This window comes from Mus caroli, unplaced genomic scaffold (genome assembly GCF_978045245.1).
Source record: "Mus caroli unplaced genomic scaffold, Mus_caroli_1 scaffold_15, whole genome shotgun sequence".
Taxonomy (NCBI): Eukaryota; Metazoa; Chordata; class Mammalia; order Rodentia; family Muridae; genus Mus; species Mus caroli.
The window spans coordinates 45,417,036-45,440,833 of NW_028227270.1; the positions used below are offsets into that span (position 1 = coordinate 45,417,036).

The following is a 23,798-nucleotide window of genomic DNA, read 5'->3' on the forward strand; positions in this document are numbered from 1 at the left end:
CTCACTATATAGCCTGGGCTGCTTTTGTTTTTGTTTTGTTTTGTCTTTATTAGTGACTCTAATTACAGCTATTTGGGAGGCTGAGGAGGGAAGATCTATCTCAAAGAACAGAGAGGACTAAGTAAACTACATAGAGAACGCCCCCTGCCCTGCCCTGTCTATGGACAGGAAGCTAATCCTGTCTCAGCTGAGCAATACTGGTTCCTAAAAAACAGCTGTGGCCATCCCCCCAGCTTCTTGCTTTCCTCAGTCTTCCCAAGACCTTTTAAACATCTAGTTCTCAAAACAGGTCCACTTAAAAGAGAGAGAGAAAAAAAAAAAGCCCAATTTCAAAGCAGAGCAAATAACCAAAAGGATAAACAAGAACTCTTAACTGTGTGTGAGATGCTTGTGAGAATTTTAATATTTATGAGGGAGCCCCAGAGTAGCCTTTGGCCTGTCCTAGCATTAGCAGTCCTCATGGTGTTTTATACTGGAGGTAGTCTGAGGCCCTTTAGGGGCCTCCACAAGCTTTACTTCTGTGTGTCATCACGAAAGAATCTAAAATATCCTTACATTAACATGATCCTTCTTTTTCAGTGAGCTATTATTAAATAATGTAACTGGAATGTGTACTGAAAAAAATCCAAGTAAACTGCTACAACTTTCTTTTAAAAAAAAAATCACACATTAAAAATCCCAACACTTCAAATTCCACAATCTTGGTTAAAATATGCCAAATATAGCTTGCAATAGTAAATGACCTTTCCAAAGTGACACCCGCAAATTAATTGGTGCGTGAACAAAGAACCTTTTCTGCAGCTGCATGAATGTTGCCTTTTTTTTTTTTTTTCCTTCTTCACAAGTACGATTTTACAAAACAGCCAAAGCGCATGTTGTAAATTGACAAAAAATGATAACACACTTTCTGCGAAGGCTGGGGTGGGTACGGGACCGCGGGGTGGGCAGGGGGCTGCTCCTCGCTGGGCTCTCTTCTGGTCCCCGGCGGGGGCCAGGCCGCCCCTCCCCCGCTCCCGGCTCAGGTTTCAGCCTTCCGAGTTGAGGAAACTTGCTGCAGGCGGATTGGCGGCGAGCTGCTCCCGGGCTCCGGCGTCGTCCCCGCGCCCACCGCTCCTTTGTGTCCCGCGGCCTCGGCCAGCAGCCAGCTCCCCCGCGCGCCGGACTCTCGGGGCGACACGTGCGGGCCTCCGGCCCCGCCGAGCGGAGGCGGAGCCCGGACGGAGGCGCGGCGACCAGGGACCGCAGCGCTGCCCGCGCCCGGCTGGCCGCTCACTCCCGGCCCGCTCCTCTGCGTCGGCAGCGCCGCGTCGTAGGAGCGCGAGGGCCGCGGCCGGGGATGAGCTGACTGCAGTGAGAGCGTCGCCCCGGCCCCCGCCAGGCCGCCCGCTGCCATCTCCGCGCCGCCCTGCCAGCCACGATCATGTACGTACGCGTCGCCGTTCTGCCACGGTCTGGGTCCGGGACGTGCCACGCGCCCTGGCTGTACCCACCCGCTCACCGCGCCCCTCTCGGCCCCGCAGGTCCATCCACATCGTGGCGTTGGGGAACGAGGGCGACACGTTCCACCAGGACAACCGGCCGTCGGGGCTCATCCGCACATACCTGGGAAGAAGCCCGCTGGTGTCGGGGGACGAGAGTAGCTTGTTGCTGAACGCGGCCAGCACGGTCGCGCGCCCGGTGTTCACTGAGTACCAGGCCAGTGCGTTCGGGAACGTCAAGCTGGTGGTGCACGACTGTCCCGTCTGGGTAAGGGGCAGTGGTGCCCAGGAAAAAGGAGCTTGCCTTTTTGGATCCCTCCTCCCCTCCTTTCTTTAATTTCCTGATTGCCTGGAGAGTTTTTTAGTTTGTTTTTGTGTTTTTACATTTTTTGGCAAATCCCATCCTTTGTTACAATTTGGAGGTGGTGGGGGCAGCCCAGTCACGTCTGTAAGGTAAAATGGCCCCAGGGCAATATAGAGCAGTTACTGTGTTTCAAGACTTGTTCTTTAGTGGACAGCTGACAGTTGAATGTGCCAACCCCAAACAGGGTCACGAAGTTCCACTGGCCAAGAGTCATGTTTTCATGTCCACCCCGTGGAGGATAGGGAGATGTGTTCTATAAATACTGCCCTTTACAGCTCAACGTAGGCAAAAATACTCTAGACAGGGACAGGTCAAAAATAGTATGGGAAAAAGGGAAGAAAGGATGGGATTTGAGAACTAATTTTAAATGGCTTATTTGTTGATTATTAACCTCTGAAAAGATTAGTTTTTAAATAATGCTAATGCTCATATATTAGCCTTTTGTTTTAGTGGTTAATAAATTGGAAATACCACGAAGAACTTAAATAAATCTTCATGTTTATGATAGTTGAATAAAATAAGTCTTAGCTTGTCTCTTGAGTAGCTTGACTCTCAAGTGTTTGATAAAAGGACAAAGAAGACAGCTCCCTGACTTTCAAATATCTTCACAACACAGTAGCACTATATATTTCAAGTGTCTTCATTTAATTTTAAATCTGTGATTCCTTGCTGATATTGTAGTTATATATTTTTCAGCTAAAGATTACTATATATACATAATATATAAATGTTTAAACTTTTGGGTCTTAAAAAAGGTACAAATTATGTGAGATTTTTACATTAGAAAGACGGGTTTTTGTTTCTTGTTTAAAGAAAACTACCAGCGCTAAGGAGAACTAGCATACTTTTGAATAGAAATGTGTAAAAAGTAAAGAGAAAATTTTCTTGAGCATATTTTCCTATTATGGAAAGAAAGCACTTTTTAACTGGAAACTCATATCAGTGTGCTGAAATAAATGAAAGGATGCTACCTAGCCTTCAGGTATGACAGTGATGACAGCATCAAAAGATGCCAGTAGGAAGGACTTGTAGGCACAGTTACTTTGAGCCCTTTTATTATGAAAGATCTTGTAGCCTAAAAGTATTACTTATTCAGTGTCCTGTTGAATAAATGTGCGATGAATTGATGGAGTAAATACAGAAAACATAAGAGAAGATGAATTAGGATGTTGGGATTTGCTTTTTGTTTTGTTTTAATTTGAGAGTTAACCCTTTCCTGCCTGTGTCAATTTAGCCAAGAGCCAGTCATTTTATAAAAATAAAATAGATAAAACAAAATCTTCAAAATGGGTGAAATAAGCTTTGTGGTCTTGACTCTTGTCACATCCTGACTGTTATGGTTTATTAAGGGAATTCCAACTGTGTGTGCTCACAGTCTGTGACGACACATTTGTCACTGGGTACAACTTCCCAGATTGGATGAGCCCTCAAGCACAGTGAATTAAATAGGCAGTTATTCTCTCTGAGCTTCTGGGTCTTCCTCTTGAATGCAAGTAAATTCTGCCAGCAATGTGACGGTTGGTGATGCCTGTCAGCTGGGATTGGCATATGTACTGAGTCAGAATAGCAAACAGTGCTTTGGACGACAAAAGGGACAGCTTGCACCCCCCATGCTCTCACTATATGTGGTTTTGGTAAATTGCTCACCCCCCTCTCAGGCTTGTTTTCCCTATCTATCCTAGAGCTGTGCTGAAGGGTAAAGTCCCAAGTATGGTGGCTCTAGGTGCTCCAAAAGCGATAGCTGCCATAATAAAGTGCCTATTACAGCTTTAGTGCAGTCATATAGTACTTACACGAAGCATGGCAGAGTTTCTCATGTCAGTCAAGATTTACACCAGTGCAGGACCTGCACACACTCATCAAACAGAATGAAGTTCTTGGTTCCCTGTAGGAACTCAGATTTTGTTTTTTAAAAAATAAGCTTGACACTCCAGTGTGGCCCCCCAAGTTGGTTGTGTAACATCCCAGGGAAATCCTGGAACTGATTTACAAGGGCTGGGACACATGGATTTCCTCATCTTTCTAGAAACCAGTGGATCATTTTCTCTGTGATGCAGCCTAAAAGGAAGGCGTTACTGCTGCCATGAGGTTGGAAGGATCTGGAAGAGCTTCCCTTTTTTCTAGTTATTTTCTGTAGCTGACTGGCCCTACTCTGGCTGCTTGCCATCTATCTTGACGCTTTTTAAAGAAATCTGTTTCAAATTCATTAGATAAAGTTCATGGCTTATATTCTCCTACCTCTCTCTTTTGTAGTCATATTATTATTTAATTTCATATTTCTAGATTTTTGTTTTCCTCTCTGTACAAATTATGTTCTAATGCAATGAGGTTAGCTGGACCTCCTGGCTCCTGCCTATAATCCCAGGTCTTGGGAGGCAGAGGAAAAAGAGATATCAGTTTGGGCCAGCCTGGGCTACATTAGACAGTCTCAAAGAACTGAGAAATGAATGAATGAATAAAAAATGAATAAACCATGATGTTTATTTCTATTTTCTTATACAGGCTTGAAGCTCTAGATTGTGTTACAACTAAGTGTTTGCAGTTGTCTTAGCCTCAATACCACAGAGTAAATTGCTAATACTTAAGCCCCCTTTCCCATGTTTTCTTTTAATGGCCCCCCGCCCCCACATAATTCTCTGATAACTCTGGGATTCCTAACTACTGGAATGTGAAAACCAATTTCTACCTTGTTTTCTAGGTGTTAAGTGGCTGTTGGGTTTGAATCCCAGGTCTCTGATGTTTTCTTGTTATTACTGTTACCCTTCAGCTTCCTTACTGTGTTTCACTCGCATATTCTGAATGTGAATATTTACAGATATGCTTAGACCTGTGAGAGTTTGTGTTTTGTTGACTTGGGAGTTCGGTGTTCTCATCTTTTTGGGCTATATGGGTATGGTCACTTCTCCCCATGCCCATTGCCCCTTATACCCTAACACTATATCCTGAACTGTCCTCAGTCCTTTGCCTTTGACCCTGATAGCTCTGTTTGCCTTCCTATTTCTGCTCTTTTGTGCTCTCTTAAAATATGCTTTATCTGTTGGGTTGTTGATAATTTGTCCCTATTTAAAAATTCTGCAATGCAACTCTCGTTCTCAATAGGCTTCCTAAGGAGGTTTGTATGGAGATGGGACAAGAACCTCTCTCTGTAAACAGGCATTTCTGTCATAGGCTAAAAGCTCTGTCACGTAGATATTGCTTGATTGGAACATTCACATATGGAAGTGTGAGCATTCCTAGTCCAGCACTTTACTCACCTCCTAAGCGTTCCACCAACTGGGAACCAAGCATTCATAGTCTATAGGACCATCCTTAATCAAACCACCATGCCATTTAAAAATATATTTTCATAACTTCTAAAAGCCAACATACGTGGAACATTTACACGAACAGTTATAATTATAACTGATATGACAATGAGTTCGGGGAATGATTTGAAGATAAACGAACTAAATGTTGACGTTTGCATTTCTGTTTAGGACATTTTTGACAGTGATTGGTACACCTCCCGAAACCTAATTGGGGGTGCCGACATCATTGTGATCAAATACAATGTGAATGATAAGTTTTCATTCCACGAAGTAAAGGATAACTATATTCCAGTGATTAAAAGAGCATCAAACTCAGTTCCAGTAATCATTGCAGCTGTTGGTACGAGACAAAATGGTAAGTGTGCAAATTTTTTTTGTAATGAGCATGCAAATACCATGTTTACAAAGAAGAGTTGATTAATGATGAATACAGTTCTGTTTGAAAATGTAAACAACTCATTGTTCTTTAGATACCAGATGGGAGATTCACAAACTTCTACTATGGTTTACATACAAATCTTCGCTTAAGTTGCTCTCCTGCTGTACATCAGTAATTGTGTTCTATTGACATATGAAGTGTATTATTAGGCTGGCTTTGAGCCTAAATAATATCTTATTGACTATCTTAAGATCCATTCCATGGGCAAGGCTACATTCCCCATGCAGAGATGTATGCATGTGAGCAGGATGGTTAGACAGATAACTGGGAGTGAGTGGAATACACGCACAGCTCGGACCAAGCAAGGGCTGTTTATTACAACATGCTTGGAAGGTTCCGATGACTCAGTCTGTCTCAGACTGTGCTCTTGTGCACAAGATCATCAGATATCTCAAGGACAACCCAAGACTCATTTTGAATTGGTAGTATTTTCTAAATGTACTCAATGGCATTTCCTTAGTAAAACAGTCTTTAAATTTTAATTCTTTGTTTGAAAAAAAACTTTTGAGATCGTAGTATAGTGTCTTAGTTAGGTTTCTATTGCTGTGATAGGGCACAAAGGAAGTTGGGGCTGTTGCGAGTAATTCCATCACGAAGAGAAATCAGGACAGGAAGTCAAGCAGGGCAGAAATCTCAAGGTGGGAGCTAAAGCAGAAGCCATTGAGGAGTGCTACATATTGGCTCACCCTTCGTGACATGCTAAAGCTGCTTTCTTATAGAACCAGGACCACCAAACCAGGCGAGGTAGATCCCACATGGATCTGGGGCCTCTTACATCAGTTATCAGCCAGGATGTACCACGGGGCATTTTCTCAATTGAGGTTTCCACTTCCAAAATGAATCTGGCTGCTATCAAGTTGACATAAAACTAACCAGCACAGTAAGGAACCCATGGCTTGCTAACCCAAGAGTACGGCTTAATCTGTTTTACTTAAGTATAACATCCTCTGTAGAGGAAGCTGTTGCTCTCTGGCTTCTGATGGCCTTGCCTGTTCCTGAACATCACACATACAGAGTTGCACAGTAGGAGTGTGTGCATATTGCTTCCTCATTTAATTGCTGTATATTATGCCATTGCATAAATGTGCCATAAACTATGTCTACACGGTCCTTCTGATACTTGGGTTGTCCCTTCCAGGGGATTGCTGGACCACAGGCCAGGTATGTTTCACCCTAGTAACTTACAGAGAAAACAAGCTTGACCTGCCCTTGGCCTCACATTCTCAGGACTTCTCCAATTTTTTTTCTTTCCTATTCATGATTCTTGAAAGAGTTATCCTTAATTCTTGAGACAGCTCCCCCAGCCTCTTGGAGCTTCCCCTTCAGCTGTTGTATTTGCATTAAGCTCTCCAGGGTGAGCATTAAATGCTTGTTTGTCAAATTTGTTGCACTTAAGTCACAATTCTCTCTTTGAAATTATCCAACACTTCCTGCTCCACTACAGGAGCTACTGTTTCCTGGTTCTCCTAACCTCTCCCCTCTTCTCTGGTGCCCTCTCTGACCTCCCATATGCAGCAGCAACACAGAGAGCTTATTTGGTACTTAAGCTCTCTACCTAGACATAAACTTTCACGTTGTATCCCTGGCTTTCTTTGTACACTTACGTACACTTACGTACATATGATATCTTCATTCCGCTGATATGGCTATAGCCTGACCCCCTCACCTGTATCCCCATGGATATGACTCTCTGCCTACTAAATTCCTTCTCCCTCTCTGTACACCTAAAATACACCCTGCTAAACTCATTTTTCTCTCACATCACCCATGTCAAGTAGGTTGAGAAACGTGTTTGATTTTGTACTAAGTAAATCTCAAACTCACTTTATTGTTGTCATCCCTGCTGGGTTTCAATTCTTTGTTAATCTTTTAAAAATTTTTGGTGTTTTTATTTTTTTTTAAATGGGTGTATGTCTGCATGAATTTATGTCTACCCTGTTAATGCAGTTCTCTCAGAGCTAGAAGAGGGTATTAGATCCCCTCATACTGGCTTTACTGATGGTAGTGAGCTGCCCATTGTGGGTGCTAGAAAACAAATATGGACTCTGCAGGAGCACTAACTGCTGAGACATTTCTCCAGACCCTCACTTAATCTTTTAAAGTGGAATCTTTTTTTTTGGTGGTGGGGTTCCTAAATGGGTAAGCTGCAGATATTTGGAGGTCCTCAAATTTATACAGTTTTTTTAATACCCACAATTCAGGTACATACAAATATAAAAGTAAATATTTATTTATAATATGCAAAGAACAAAACAAATTTCAAATATGAAAAACTGTTAAATGCCACTAATGTCTAACACAGTAGCCTAAAAGATGCTTCTATTTAATAGCTTAGCACTTCTTTTAATTTTATTCTTTTGTCCTTTGGGTTGTAAATTCTCTGATGATATCTTCATATGCATTACTTTGCGATATTTCCAGTAGAGAGAAGAGAGTGATAATTAGTTTTTCTTCTAATTTCTTCACTCTCCACATCTTTCTAGCCCCAGGCGCCTGAGTTCATATTTCAGCTCAGAGCGCTATGGTTTCTGATGTCTGTCAGGTCTGCACTGTGTGGCCTGAATATTTCTGAAAGTCACTCCTGTGCCAGGACAATTACCATTTGCTTACAGTTTCAGGAGGTGCTGCAGGCTATGAGTGACAGCTTTCTGAACCTAAAGTTAATTTACTTAGTAGCATCCAGAAAACACTGATGGCTCTTTCAGAGTGGCCTCATCCAATAGGATCTTAAGGAATGCAAAGAGACAGTGATTGTGATCAAACATATATATTATTATATATATTTGTTTTATAAACATATATATTATATATATTTGCCCATTTTACAGCATGTAATTGTGTCAGAAGAATACATTATTGAGTTTTCTCCCAGGCATCCCCATAGAAAGCACAGGCAGCTTGAAGTGTCAGTGCCATAGTCAACCGGGTCTCGCCTCCTGCTTTTGCTTCCTTCTTTCTGATGTAAACTCAGGAAAATCCTGTCATAATACGAGTGAAATGAGCACAGTCATTGCTTTAAATTTTTTAGGAACTTAGTTTTTCTCTTTTATTTTTTCAAATTTCAAACTTAAGAAAATTGTCAAGAATAAAACATTGAATTGCAGAATTTATAACACGCATGCATATACATGCACCCATGCATTTTCTCTTCTAGATAATTTGAGACTACGTTGTAAACATGGGATTTTCTTTCACTCCTGATGGCTTCAATAATTATCATATAAGAACAAACTATGAATCACATCTTGTGCATAAAATGGCCATCACTCAAGAAATGTGAGATATTTTTTATCTGGTAGACTATTTAAAATATCCACATTTACATTTTCTTGCTTATCCTAGTAACTAGGGTTTTTTTCCCAGTTCAAAATGTAAACAGTAGTAGTCTTTGATCTACAATTGATCCGCAATGTCTTTTTCTTCTTGGTGGAGGCTTTTTGACATGGACATTTTACAAGGGGGATTGTGGGGGGATGGTGATCAGAATGACCCAGCTGGGTTCTGGGCTACACACCATTGAAGGTATCATTGTGTCCAGGTTCTTGCAGTGAAGCTGGACATGACATCGGTTTTTAAACCAGAGGTTGACCCATTCTTTTGTATGAGCTGCAGAACACATACCTGCAATAGTGTGCTCTGCTCTCTCTCTTACTCTGTAGTTGGCTTTCCTCTATAAGCAGCTTTCTGCTTCTCTCTGCCTTCCCCCAACTCTTTAAATTCATTATGGTTTATAGGGACTGGTTTTTACGGTTCAGTATTTTGTGATCTATTACTCTGGTGTCTTTCCAGGATAGCTTCAGTCAGTTTTCAGTGCTTCCTTACTTGCTGGAAGTCATCACAAACTTAGACGTTGCTGTAGTAGTTCAGTTTCCTTTTTGTGGGGGGGATGGTGATCAGAATGACCCAGCTGGGTTCTGGGCTACACACCATTGAAGGTATCATTGTGTCCAGGTTCTTGCAGTGAAGCTGGACATGACATCGGTTTTTAAACCAGAGGTTCCCGTTAGCACTTTTCTTCTTATCCAGCGTTTGTATTCATCTTAGTAACTTTGTATTGTAAACTCCTCCTTCATGATCTGGCTTCTGACCACTTCTTGAACACTGTAGGACACAATTCCCACTTTGGGTAATCGTCCCACTGGACTCCTTGGAGAACCTGACGCTACTCTTTGGAGGACTCTTCCTTTCTGGCTGCAGCTGCCAGCACCCCACCATTTTTTTTCCCTCTCTACAGGCCTTCAGTGGGCTGATGTTGGTAATTCTGGATCTTTCCCAACCCTCATGGCTTTCTTATTTTCTGTTGCTGAATCCCTTCTTCCTCTCCCTCACCCCTCTTTCTTTGTGGTAGCAGCTCACCCTGTACCCCAGGCTGGCCTTGAACTCGTGGTCTTCCTGCTTCTGCCTCCCAAGCATTTCAATTACAGCATATCTTTATGTTGCTTTGTTCTTGGCTTCTTCTCTCTGACTTGTACATAAGTTTTTTTTCTGCCACTTTTTTGTTGTTGTTGTTTAAATTTTTAATTTCAATTTTTTGTGTGTATCTAAAATCTCTAAATGGCTTACTCACAATTTCTTATTCCTGACTTAAAGATACTTTTAGATACTTAGAGATACTTAAAGATACAATTCCTTAAAAATACTCAGTTACTTATAGCTAATTCTCTTTGGTTGAATGTTAAATGGGTTTCCTTTAGGCATTGTAAATTTATTCAGTGAGTTTTGTGTCAAGATGTAGCAGTTTCTCAAATGATATGGAAATTTTTGTTTATTTACTTTTGCACTGCATTTTCCTGGCTGGATCGATTCCTTTTTCTTGTTCTGGGCAGCTGCTGTCTGTGGCTGGGGTAGACGTGGGAGTCTACACAGGGTTAGTGGGGCTAGCTGTTTCCTTCCACCAGTGTGCTTTGGCCATCTGCCAGCCATCTGCCTGTGGTCCTGCTGTTTCCTGCTTCCCATGTTTGAGCTGGGAACACTGGAGGTCGCTTCAGTGTGTGAAACCACCTGTACTCTGACTGCTTACTCTGCTTTAGTCTGCTGCTATTTGCTGTCATTTGCCAGGCATTGCTAGTGTCTGTTTACAGTCCTCTCTCCCAACTCCTACCCTTCCTTCCTTCTTTCCTCCCTCCCTCCCTTCCTCCTCCTCTTTGACAGCTCCCTTTTATTTAGTCACATGTTTGGTTTAGCAGATAGGAGAGATAGCAACATGGGCTTAGCTTGCCATCTTGAGATTTTAAAAGTGGAAATATGGGATTGGAGAGATGCCTCCGTGGTGAAAAACACTTGCTGTTCCTCCAGGGGACCTGAGTTTGATTCCCAGAACAACTATTTGTAACTCCAGGGAAGTCAGCATCTTTTTCCAGGTTCCACAGGTACCCACCTACACGTGGCAGATACACACAGAAATACATGTAAACACAAATAAAAGTTATAAAAATTAGGGTTTTATTTTTATTTTGAGTGGAAATGGGTTTCTTGTTCTGGCCCACACCTCTGCCCACACTGTCTATTCTGATTGCAGCCAGTGCCCCTTGCACAACCTCCTTCTGTAACAGCTTAGCAGATTCATCCTTAGCTGTGAACCATTACCTTTTCTGTACACTTTCCATGGGGGTCTTCTCTGTTCCTATGGTAACTTTGAATACCTTTATTTTGTATTCTCTATATTGCAAATGTTTGCAGTCACATCTGCCCTGGTCAGTTGGTCATGAATCCTTCAGCTTTGTATCTTTCTATCTTTATTGGTAGTAGGTACTCGTAAATGTTTTGTCAGTGGGTAAATATATTGTTTATAAATAATCTAAATGAAAACAGTCGACGTGTGCGGTCCCTCCAGCGCCGAGTCAGGGTCTCTCGTCGAGTCTGGGTCTAGGTTAGATTTGGAATCGTGGAGATGCGGAAGGACACCCCTCCTCCGCTCGTTCCCCCGGCGGCCCGCGAGTAGAACCTACCCCCCAATGCGCCGGCATGCATGGAACGTCAGTTGGAGGCTGCACGGTACCAGTCTGATGGTTCCCTTCTGCTCGTGGGGGGGGGGGGGGTGTCTCCAGCCTGAGTGGTAGCTGCTGGGTAGGTTCTCTGTGGTTTTCCAAGGATCCTAGTGCGGCCCCCAATGAAGGTTTCTGCTCTGCTGGCGTCCAGACCGAGGCTGGAATAGCTGACCTCACTTGGGTGGAGGACAAAGGTATCCTGGTGGCTTCTGATTCCGGTGCTGTTGAATTGTGGGAGCTAGATGAGAACAAGACACTTATAGTCAGCAAGTTCTGCAAGGATGAGCATGATGACATTGTGTCTACTGTCACTGTCCTGAGCTCTGGCACACAAGCTGTCAGTGGTAGCAAAGACTGCTGCATCAACATTTGGGACCTGGCTCAACAGGTGTCACAGAATTCATACCGAGCTCATGCAGGACAGGTTACCTGTGTTGCTGCCTCTCCCCACAAAGACTGTGTTTCTTTCATGTCGTGAGGACAGTAGAATTTTGCTCTGGGATACCCACTGTCCCAAGCCGGCATCACAGATGGGCTGCAATGCATCTGGCTACCTCCCTACTGCCTTGGCTTGGCATCCTCATGAGAGTGAATGAAGTCTTTGCTTTTGGTGACGAGAATGGATCTGTCTCCCTTGTGGACACCAAGAATGCAAGCTGTACCCTCAGCTCAGCTGTGCACTCCCAGTGTGTCACTAGAATGGTATTCTCTCCTGACTTCTCTCAGTGAAGACTGTTCACTTGCTGTGCTGGATTCAAGCTTTTCTGAGGTGTTTAAAGTCGAGCCCACAGAGACTTTGTGAGAGATGCTACGTGGTCTCCACTCAATCACTCCCTTCTTACCACAGTTGGCTGGGACCATCAGGTCATCCACCATGTTGTGCCGTTAGAGCCTCTCCCAAACCCTGGACCTGACAGTGTTGTGGAGTAGAATGGATTTCAGAAAAAACAAAACAAGCCCTCCTCAGCCTGAGGGAAGCTGCATCCCACAGTGACTCGGAGGAAGAAACTTCCTCTGGAAATGGGTGTATGTGAGTACACGTGTGTGAGTGCGGTGTATAGTTTGGAGTGGAGAAAATTATTCTTCAGCTTTCCCAAAGCAATGCTCTTTACCCCTGACAAAGTGACCAGAGGATTTTATGCTTCCCATGTCTGGAAATTGGCTGTGTTAGGGATATGGAATGTGGGTATCCCTAGATTTTTGGGAGTACTTCACACTACTCAGAGGTGCGTAACTTATTTTTTTTAAAGATTTATTTATTATTATTGTATCTAAGTACACTGTAGCTGTCTTCAGATGCACCAGAAGAGGGCATCAGATCTCATTACAGATGGTTGTGAGCCACCATGTGGTTGCTGGGATTTGAACTCAGGACCTTCAGAAGAGCAGTCGGTGCTCTTAACCACTGAGCCATCCCTCCAGCTCCGTAACTTATTTTTATATAGAGTTTAATTCACTATTATGGTATTACTTCCATATACAAAAGTCTAGCCCAATGTACCTTGAGAAGACAAAACAGTTTTGTACAAATCCCTGTTATACTGAGTCAAATCCATTTTCTAGGTGAATAAATTTGGCCCTGCAGTGTAGCGCTTGCTCACCCTTTCCTTCCTTGGTGTTGTATGTGAGAGATGAGTGTTTTCCTGTCCCAGATTTCACAGATAAGTTGTAGGGATGATGGACCGCTTAAAAGTGTTTCAGTGACGTGGGAAAATTGACATGGATTGTTACAGAGAAATCTGTCATTTTTCCCAACTAAAAATTGATCTGGGTACCTTCCTCTGGAGAGCTGAAGTCTGAATGTATTTTTGGACTCCTAAGATTTGAGATACAGTATCAGGGAAACTGTTGGAAATACTGAAAGGTAAAGACTTTTATCATTTTAAAAAAAAAAGAAAAGAATAAAAGCAAACAGTCATTTTCACTAACATCATGAAGTGAATTGACTAAAGATGTGATTACATGTTAATTATACAACTAAGTCTGGCTGGTAACTCACAGGCCTCACTGCTCCCCATCACCTCATCTTCCACAGTACACTTGAGGGAGCTGGATAAATCTCTTGGAGATCTTTTTAGAGCTTCTTTAGCAGAGCAGTTTTGTTTCCTTGGTGTATGTGTATGTGTGTGTGTGTGTGTGTGTGTGTGTGTGTGTGTGTAAGTATAAATTTGCATAACTTTGCATGCATAAATTTGTTTGAGAAAGTGCTTGCTATATAGCTCTGGCATATCATAAATATACTATTCTCATATTTTAGCTTCTGAAAGGCAGAGATTACTACCATAGTTGACCCTATTACACATTTTTTTTAAAACAAACTTGGCAGTGTGACAGTTTTACATACTTGGCTCTGAATAAATTTTTTGGATTTTTGCTTTTTTGAGACAGTGTCTCTTGAAGGCCAGACTAACCTTGAATCCATTATATAAACAAGAATGACACTGAATTTATAATCTGTCTGCCTCCATCTCACCACTCCTGGGATTGCAGGTGTGTGCACACACCCTGAGCCACATCCCCAGAACAAATTTGGGTTTTGGTAAAAATATCTTGGAAGGACAAATCTGTTAACGTCTCTAGGATGCAGCCATAATTTTAAATTGCAGTAAATGAGCATCTTGCCTTTCAAGTTTTTTTCTTTCTTTTTTTCCAAGTTATCTTTCAAGTTCTGGAACTTTTATATATTACTGAGCTAGAAATTATCAAGAGAATTTCTAAAATTTGCCAACAATGCACCCTATTCTAGATGCCACTCCTCTGAAAGAGATACTGTTTATTCAAATGCAGGACCTCACTGTTTAAAAAAAAAAAATGAAGACATCTTATGATAATATCTTCAAAGTGTGTGTGTGTGTTCCCGTGTTTAGGGGTGGTCTGAAGACAGTACTAATTCTGATTCTCAGAGCTACTGTGCCCATGAGATCTGCAGATCTCTGAAAGTTAAAGGCCATTTTGGTTTACAAAATACAGTGGTTCTCAACATGTGGGTCATGACCACTTTGGGGATTGTCTTAGTCAGGGTTTCTATTCCTGCACAAACATCATGACCAAGAAGCAGTTGGGGAGGAAAGGGCTTATGCAACTTACACTTCCATACTGCTGTTCATCACCAAGGAAGTCAGGACTGGAACTCAAGCAGGTAAGAAAGCAGGATCCTGATGCAGAGGCCATGGAGGGATGTTACTTACTGGCTTGCTTCCCCTGGCTTGCTCAGCCTGCTCTCTTATAGAACTCAAGACTACCAGCCCCGAGATGGTCCCACCCACAAGGGGCCTTTCCCTCTTGATCACTAATTGAGAAAATGCCTTACAGTTGGATCTCATGGAGGCATTTCCTCAACTGAAGCTCCTTTCTCTGGGATAACTCCAGCCTGTGTCAAGTTGACACAAAACTAGCCAGTACAGGGACCAAGTGACCTTTTCACAGAGATTGCATCTCAGATATCCTGCATAACAGATATTTACATTACAATTTATAACAGTAGCAAAATTACAGTCATAAAGTAGCAATAAAAGTAATTTTATGTCTGTGAGGAACCGTATTAAATATTAAGTGTTATTTTGGGTCCTCTGGTTACATGCTTAGTATGAATGTATTTAGTCTATCAGTATGTTCTTGACTCCTATAGCCAACTCAAGAAGACTTTTGCATAGAATGTTGCAGTAACTACAGCTGGTGGATATGTGGAAACACAGGGATGGTTCAGAAGAGACCCTCAGAGTAACCAGTTGGGGAAAAAAAATTGTCTACATCAGGTTTAAAGAAATCCTTGGGAATCCAGAAAACATGTAACTAGCCAAGTGACAGCTAATTAATTGTGTGACTGTTTTTCTTCTTGCTGAGTAGAAAGAAATGTCAAGCAAACATTACTGTTAGCCGTACTTGTCCATGGGGCTCATTCTCCTCTCAGAACACTGATGACTTTGCTTAATTTTATCCAGGAGGAACACTAAGTAAGGAGATCTGCGAACCCACCCCCTTCCCGCCACATAAGGAGACCTTTGTCTTCAGAAAAAGCAAGGCATTGTTCACAAAGGCCTTGTAGAGAGAGCAGCCATTTGTTCTTTCTCAAGAAGGCCCAAATGCTACATGAGTAGCTTGCTACAAACTGAAGACATCTTAGAAAAGATATGTTCCGATTAGGATGTATGGCATAATTAAAGAAGCATGGCTTAATCGTGTTTCTGATCACTGTATTTTGGGAACTGATCATCTCTATTCAAACTTCTTGATTCTGTTTTTGGCTATGCCACTTTTTTGTATCAGGTGGAACCAGTGACACTTTTGTCTTTGTTTTTCAATCTCTGCTTTGAGAGACTAAGTCACCTGACTGATCTGAACTGCCCCTTTCTCTTCTGTAAAATGAAGACAAGAGCACATGGTTTCTGACCTGTATTTTTATTTATTCATTCTTTTTGACCCAGGGTCTCCCTAGGTAACTGTCCTGGAACTCTCTGTGTCGACCAGATTGAGCTCTAATGCACAGAGATCTGCCTGCCTCGGCCTCCTGAGTGCTCAGGGATTAAAGGCGTGTGCCACTACACTGTGTTTTCTGAGCTTCAGTGGGTAAAAGTGCTTGCTGCCAAGACCCAGGACAGGGATTCAATTCCTGGAACCACATCGTGGAAGGAAAGTTATCTTTTGACCTTGCCTCAGACACTGTGGCACACATCCCATACATATGCGTACACGGTCCATCTGTACATAGTAGCTGAGTCACATGGTTGTTTTGTGCTTCCTGAGAGTGTTGCTTAAATGCTTTTTGTGGCTCTTCCACACACCCCCTCAGTTGGGAGGCTTGTCAGCTGATGCTGCACACAGTATCTTTCAGGCATTTCTCTCCACAGGTAGGAGCTGCTTTGCCCAAAGTAATGTCCTCTCCATGTCTCTCATCTAATCACTGGGTAGCTATAGGAGCTCAGTTGTCTTTCTTTGAGAGGCTAGCCTCCAGAGAGACTGTGTGGTCTCAGGTACAGCCGCCTTGTTGCTGAAGTCTTTCCTGTTCTCAGATTCACTCCTGAGAAGAGTTGTTTCTGGGGTCTCTGTGCCGGCTAGTTTCTCTATCAACTTGACACAACTGTATCTGAGAGGAGGGAACCTCTACTGAGAAAACGCTTCTATAAATCTGGCTGTAGAGAGCTCTCTGACATTTTCTAAATTGATTGATGGGGAAGGTGTAGCCCATTGTGGGTGGTGCCATTTCTGGGCTGGCAGTCCTGGCTTCTATAAGAAAGCAGGCTGAACTAGCTATGGGGAGCAAGCCAGAAAGCAGCACCCTTCCATGGCCTCTGCTTCAGCTTCTGCCTCCAGGTTCCTGCCCCATTTAAGTTCCTGTCTCACTTCCTTTGATGATCAACTGTTCCATGGAAGTTTGAGTGAAATAAACCCGTTCCTCTGCTGGCTGTTTTTGGTCACGGCATTTCTTCACAGCACTAGGAACCCTAACTAAGCAGTGAGCCACCCACATACATTCTACGCCTTAGACTGCGCTTCCCAGGCACACTACAGCAACAACATGCCGTTCGTTCTTGCAGAGACTGCCTCACTCTTTTGACTTAGCTGCTATTTGAACATGGCACATCTGATATTTATCCCTGAGACAAAGCAAAGCTGGCTGGTGAACAGGGAGCTGTATTTTGGCCTTAGGAAGAGTGTTTGTAAAGATATGATAGGCCACACTTTTTCCAGATGTAAATTTGGCTGTTATTCACACACGAGTCCTGAGAAGTTCACTTTTTTATTAAATACTTTTAATCTATGAATTTTAATTTGATTTAGTTTTATCTCTAGAGTAGAATGTTTTAGGGCACTGGGGAGATGGCTTCTCAGGTAAGAGCACTGGCTGCTCTTTCAGAGGACCTGGGGTCCTGTCCCAGCACCCATAGTGCCTCATAACGATCTGCAATTCCAGTTCCCAGCAATCTCACATTGTCTTCTGGCCTTTGCTAGTACCTGACACTCATGCTACACAGAAATATATGTAGACAAAATACCCAAACATAAAATGAAATAAATCTTTAGAGAATGTTGTAGAACTAAATGACTGCATTAAGAATGCACTGCATATAAAATTTATGAGTGGGTGGCATGCAACTTTAAAATTAAGGTCGAATTAAGGAATCCATTAAAATAAAAGTGTAAGATTTATTCAAATTTGGTGATATACTTGGAGGACAATTTATGACAGAAGAAGATCCAGTCCTCTGTTCTCATGGTTTGTGTCGGCGATCGATCGGTTGGATGGTTAAATTTGATCTAATCGTCCCCTAATAAGATGTTGGGTTGTCTAGCTGGATGGGAAGTGCCATTGCTGTGCTTCCTCTCAACACTGTCCACTCAGCAACTTCTAAATGTTCTATTCTCTAAAACCCCATTTGTTCTCCCTTGGTCCATGCTTGTTCACCTGAGGACTTTCTCTTTGTCGACACTGAGACTTTGAGCTTGGTGAACCGTGGTTGTATTCGTTAGCATTCACACTACCTATGTATTTATTTCCTGATTAATTTTATAACTCTTTGTTTTTATATTCCTTTCCTCAGAAGAATTACCTTGTACATGCCCCCTATGTACTTCAGACCGAGGGAGCTGTGTTACCACCACAGAAGGGATCCAACTGGCCAAAGAGCTGGGAGCTACCTATCTGGAACTTCACAGCCTTGATGATTTCTACATTGGAAAGTACTTTGGAGGAGTGGTAAGTGGAAAGCCCTAGGAGGTCATTTGTCAGGCTGCCACTTTATCTACTTTCTAGGGCATCAATTGGAGCTTTAGTTTTATGAGCATGCTTTGTTTTAACCTAAAGAAACAACGAATTAGTGGCATAGACTTAATCAGACATTTTTATCATTTTTGGATGAATTTTGGAATCTTTCAGAATTGATACTATATTGGTCATTGTATATGTCAAAATCTCATGTTATTTTACAAACTTACACAAGTTTATAGTCATCTTGTGTGTGTGTGTGTGTGTGTGTGTGCACATACATATGCCTGCATGTGTACATGGGTGTATATGTTCAAACTTGCATGTGAAGGCCAGAGGACATCCTTATGTGTTATCAGACACAGCTCACTTTCTTTAAAGACAGACTCTCACTGGCCTGCAACTTGCCAAGTGAGCTAGGCTGGCTAGACAGTGTCCCACAAAGGTCCACCTGTATTTCCCACCCCAGGTCCGGTTTTAGAAGCATGCTTGGCATTATTGGGGTATGGGGGAGGTGTTGGTAATATATGTTGTGGGCAGAGGTCAGAGGTCAATCCTGAGTGTTGTTCTTCTTGTCTACCTTGTTTTCTGAGACCAGGTCTTATTGACCCGGAGCTCACCAGTGGCAAAGCTGGCTGGCCAATGAGTCCCAGGGGTCTGCATGTCTCTACCTTCCTAGTGCTGAGGTTACAGTACTTCCCGCCATGCCCAGCAGCATTTTCCCTCCACATGGATCAGGTCCTTGTACTTGCCAAGCAAGTACTTAACTGATGGAACCATCTCCCCATGCTGGTTTATAATATTCAATATACAGCTGAATGAGCCTTGGAACCTGGACACGTGGGCCTGAAGAGTTCTCTTTATGAGTTGAAAAACTCTTGATTTTCTTTTATGCATGGTTCAGCAAGACTTCACAACCAATCTTGTTATGATTCAAAGGTACACTCGGTTCTATATGCCTTCCCTTCAGGACTCAGGGAACTGTGTAAAGAGGAGACAGAAAGGGGGAAATGGATAAGAGGCCTCACCCCTATACAAGCCACGCCCAGTTGACAACCACTTGCAAAGGAGGAGATTAGTTTTTCTCTAAGGGAGTCTCACTGAGAATACAAACCACACTTAGGCCCCGTGCCCAGGAGTAGATGGCCAACAAAGACTGAGCTAAGTGACAGTTGTGTAGATTTTGGTACATATTGCTTTGTTTGGGCTTCCCCCCCCCCCAATCTTTCTGGTCTTTTGATTGATTTTAGGGTTTACAATTTAGTGTTTTTATATGTTTTGTTGCTTTGTGTGTCTTTGTGTTTCTTATGCATTTCTGTTTATTAGTTTGTTTGCCAGTTTGTTTTATAAAGAGAGAATGAAGGTGTGGAGTTGGGTGGCTGCGGAGGATCTGGAGGACTTGGGGGAGGGGAACTGAAGTTACAATATATTGTATAAAAAATTGTTTTCAATGAAAACAAAAAGCCACACACATAGTAGGACTGTTTCTATAGTCAGCTTCTTGTTGGATGTGAAAGAGCCAGACTTTGGTTCAGCTGCAGTGCTGGTATGTCTTGTATTCATTTTAAGTCTCAACATACAATACCTATCCCATAGCTAATACTAAGAATTATAAGGTCTTTGGAAAATATTTGCATTTTTAACAATTTACTGGTCTTAAACAATCAAGATCTCTAAGAAATAACCCTTCTCAGTAGAAAAATCTGGTAATCAATGAAAGGCAACACCCAAAACAACTCTACCTTAAGTGTGAGATCTTTGGACTTAACATATGGTTATGTTGAAACATTACCGTTACTACAGATGACTATAGACTTCATTCTCTGGAGTTCACTGACCTGGCTACAATTAACAAATAGAAATGATACTGATTTCTATTAAACATAAATACCTATAATTCAGTCTATTTCTATTGTAGTGAGTTTGAAATATTTTAATTTGATCAAGGACTGCATTTCCATGAGATACTTAGGTAATTTATTTTACCTCTACTTGAGCCATCTCCTCAGGTCTCTCTCTAGATTCTTGAGTAGTAATTTGTAACTGAAATATTGAGGTAAGAGATTATGGTATTTATAAGAATACAGGTAGAGATGATAATACTGAAGTGAAAGAGCATTTAAAATCTTATGTTTCGGGTAGGGATGAAGAGTTGTATGGCATTCCTTTCAGTCCTGAGTAAGAGGATACCTGCCTGTGGGGTTAAGAGAACCCCATCATCTGGTTGTACTTTCCATAGGGCATAAACTAATGGATCCAAAAGGATGTGACCACCTGGAGCAAATAACAAACACTTTGTAGAACTGCCTGTGCTTTCACATATGGCTATTGCTATTTAGATTTTAATATTAATTGAAATAATACAAAGTGAGATTCAATTCCTTGAGTGTTAGATACAGCTCACATTTCAGAGTGCTTTGTAGCTTCCCATTGGCACACACAGTTCTGTTAGACAGAGCTCTAACGAGGCTCTCAGATACATGACTCAGATTACTGGGCCCCTGATCAAAAGTCTGTTCCCTGGCCTGTACAGGCCCTCTCATGGGCCTGCCATCCCGTCAGTGGACTGCATTGTTGGAACCCTTATACCTGAGAGGTGGCCAAGGAGTAACTGTTTAAAGGGATTAGGGACAGGAACATCTAGAACTTGGAATATCCTTGTGTGCACAGAGAATTCCTTGGACATGGGGGTGATAAGAGGAGAGGTGGTCTTAGGGTCCAGGAGTTAGGGGTGACCATTCTACACTGCGTGTATCTCTGAGGAGTTTGAGAATTTAAAGCTAAGTCTGGCTGAACATGCCTGTATGAAACATTTGGGAGAACAGGCATATAGAATACCTTTTATGTCTCAAAGTTTGCTTTATTGATTAATATTTTAATATCTTGCTGTGGAGATGACATTTATTTGTGCACCTATAAAACCTAGATCTTGTGAGGTATATCACAGGCCAAGAGCCAGGCTAGTATATGTTGAGGAGAGTTTTAATTTGTAAAGGACAATGTGTTGAAGAGAAACAAATGCAGTTGCCTAACTGATGGGAGCACCTGTGGACAGATCTGACCGTGTCTACTACTGCCTAGAATGTCACAGTATTTGCTACACTGGTTCCCACTGAGGGAACTGCTATAGCCATGGTACTACAGTGTGTCTGTTGCTCTTTTGATTATTCAAGAAAATATTTTTTTTTCTTAAGCAAGTGTATCTGTGTTGGAACAAAGCAAATCCATCCTCCTAAATATATTTATTTTTAATAATGAAGTTACTATTATATAATTATAACACATTTTATATAAAATGTAAGAATATGTAAAAATTATTTACACATTTGCTATTATTGGTGCTGACATTGGACCATTTGAAGGAGTGGTTTGGAACACAAATAACCATGTTGGACTTCTAATTCTGATTTGATTCATGTTTAGTTGGAGTATTTTATGATTCAAGCCTTAAATCAGAAGACAAGTGAAAAAATGAAGAAAAGGAAAATGACCAGCTCCTTCCATGGGATTCGACCTCCTCAGCTTGAACAGCCAGGTGTGGTGGTATTAAAACACATTTCTTACTAGTCACAGATCTTAGAGAAATTGCTTTTAAATCTGAGCATGCTCAGGGCCCATCTGGGACAAGGGCTGTGACCCTTTCAGCTGAAGTAGTTAAACCACACTTGTGAGAAATACTGATTCAATGTTTGAGCCTATAGATTTTTAGCATGCGGTAGAAAGCTATTGAGATTGAAGACTTCTAAAGGCCATACATAAATCCTAGTTGGATGCTGTTCAATAAGACATCTGAAAGGCAACCTTAGGACACTTGGTGAAATTTTAATATGAGCTGAAAAATAGATGAAATTGTAGCATTATTGTTAATTTCTTACCTCTTATGATTAGTAAGTCAATGCTCAGATATAATGTTAAATATTTTCAGAGCCACCGTGGCCTAACACCTGCAGCTTATTTACTTTTAAAGAATTTGGCTGGTGTGTATATCTGTCTCTGTCTGTGCTTATCTTCATGTCTAGAGATAAGGGCTCGATGACAATGTTAGCAGGATGCCGTCAAGGGTGGATGTGTGCACTGAATGTAAATATAAAAATTTGTGCAATTGAATGTAAATATAAAAGTAAAACTACACTCATCATTATTAGAACATTTTGGATCGTTTTATGTTTTATATTGTTTCTAAAAGTAGGTACTTTTTATCATTGAATGATGACTATAGTTGATTGTAATAATGTATATATATATATATATATGTTTATATTCATATATGTCTGTATGTAGTGAGTAGTCAGTGTGTGTTTTCTATAAATGTAAGGTATCCCTATTTGTCAAGAAGAAAAAAATGTAAAGTAGGTAACTGGAAAACTATTTGTTGAAAGAATATAAATATAAACCAAGGAAATACAAATCAAAATTGAAGAATCATTTTTAGTTTTGAAAAGTTCAGATAAGTAGAGGTCTGTTAGATGGTAGAAGCTTGCACCTTATATTCTCTCAGGGTTGGAAAAGACCAGCTAGGGTAGACAGCTAGTTGTTCCGAGTGATCCAAAGGAGAGAGCCTGCACATTCCTCAGAAGACTCAAACATCCCACACCATTTGACACTGATGGAAACGTCCCCAGTGGTTGTTCATTTGGTGGACTGGGTAACTTAGTGCACAAGGCCACCAGCAGTATCTGGGTAGCAGATACGGCCTGTGTATGCCCAAGGCTTTTTCATGTGTCTTTTGGTTTGGAGAGCTGTGGGCCAAGCTCTAAATACAACCCAGACCAGCTTAAGTACTCCTAGGTGTCTGTGAGGCTGGCTTGTTGTAAGGATTAGTACTGGCTTTCAGACTGTCAGCATTTCCAGTCCTGTGAGGGTCCTTGTCAGAGAAGGGAAGGTGGTGTTGGGGTACAGTGCAGGGAGCCTGGCCCACAAAGCTGCTTACCCGTGTCACAGACCCAGCCTCCAAGCTTTGTTTAGAATAAAGGATTTCTGTTGCTGCTGGAATTAAACACACTCACTTAGATTATGGTGCGTCATCCTTTGGCACTTCCCTTCTCCCATGTCCCTCTGCTCAGGTTTGCCGACAAGTGAGAGCCCAGACATCTTACAGTTAGGTTCTGTTGGGAGAACATGGCCTGTGGATATCCTGAGCTGATGGAACACTCTTTTCCCTTCAGCAGGATTGAACTAGTTTTGATAAATCTGAGGTTATATTCTCCCTAGGAGCCCGTGGATTGCAGTCAACACCCTGGCTGAGGTGTGCTGAGCAGCAGGAGCTATTTGTTGTTTGGTGAAATAGATTATTTTACTAGAAGGAGAAAAAAGAAAGGCTAGGATCAAAGCTAAGTTGTTAACGTGATTTCAGACAATAGAGTAGTTAGAGGCATCACATTTTCCAGAGATGTGGAAATGTGAAGATGTTACTTCACTGTCATTGAACCGTGGCCCTTGACATCACCCTATCACAGGACTGACAGCCTGTGTGAGTGAGGCTCTTCCAAACTTAGGTGGACTTCTTAAAATCAGGTAGA

General features: G+C 41.9%; 1 protein-coding gene and 1 pseudogene across 2 annotated transcripts in view; both read left to right on the forward strand.

Annotated features, from left to right (window-relative positions):
* Positions 1 to 1,029: 1,029 nt before the first annotated feature.
* The window catches only part of Rhobtb3 (Rho related BTB domain containing 3), a 58,411-nt gene continuing 35,642 nt past the window's right edge, over positions 1,030 to 23,798 (forward strand). Inside the window, exons 1-5 of one of the 2 annotated variants that reach the window (XM_029468408.2) lie at positions 1,030 to 1,422; positions 1,521 to 1,746; positions 5,319 to 5,505; positions 18,116 to 18,270; positions 21,703 to 21,814. In XM_029468408.2, coding sequence (XP_029324268.1) covers positions 1,421 to 1,422; positions 1,521 to 1,746; positions 5,319 to 5,505; positions 18,116 to 18,270; positions 21,703 to 21,814 — 682 coding nt within the window. In that variant the 5' untranslated portion in view covers positions 1,030 to 1,420. The remainder of the gene's footprint in view (positions 1,423 to 1,520; positions 1,747 to 5,318; positions 5,506 to 18,115; positions 18,271 to 21,702; positions 21,815 to 23,798) is intronic. The other variant, XM_021180261.3, reaches the window with a different exon arrangement.
* Positions 11,431 to 12,753, forward strand: LOC110307952 (methylosome protein WDR77 pseudogene; annotated as a pseudogene).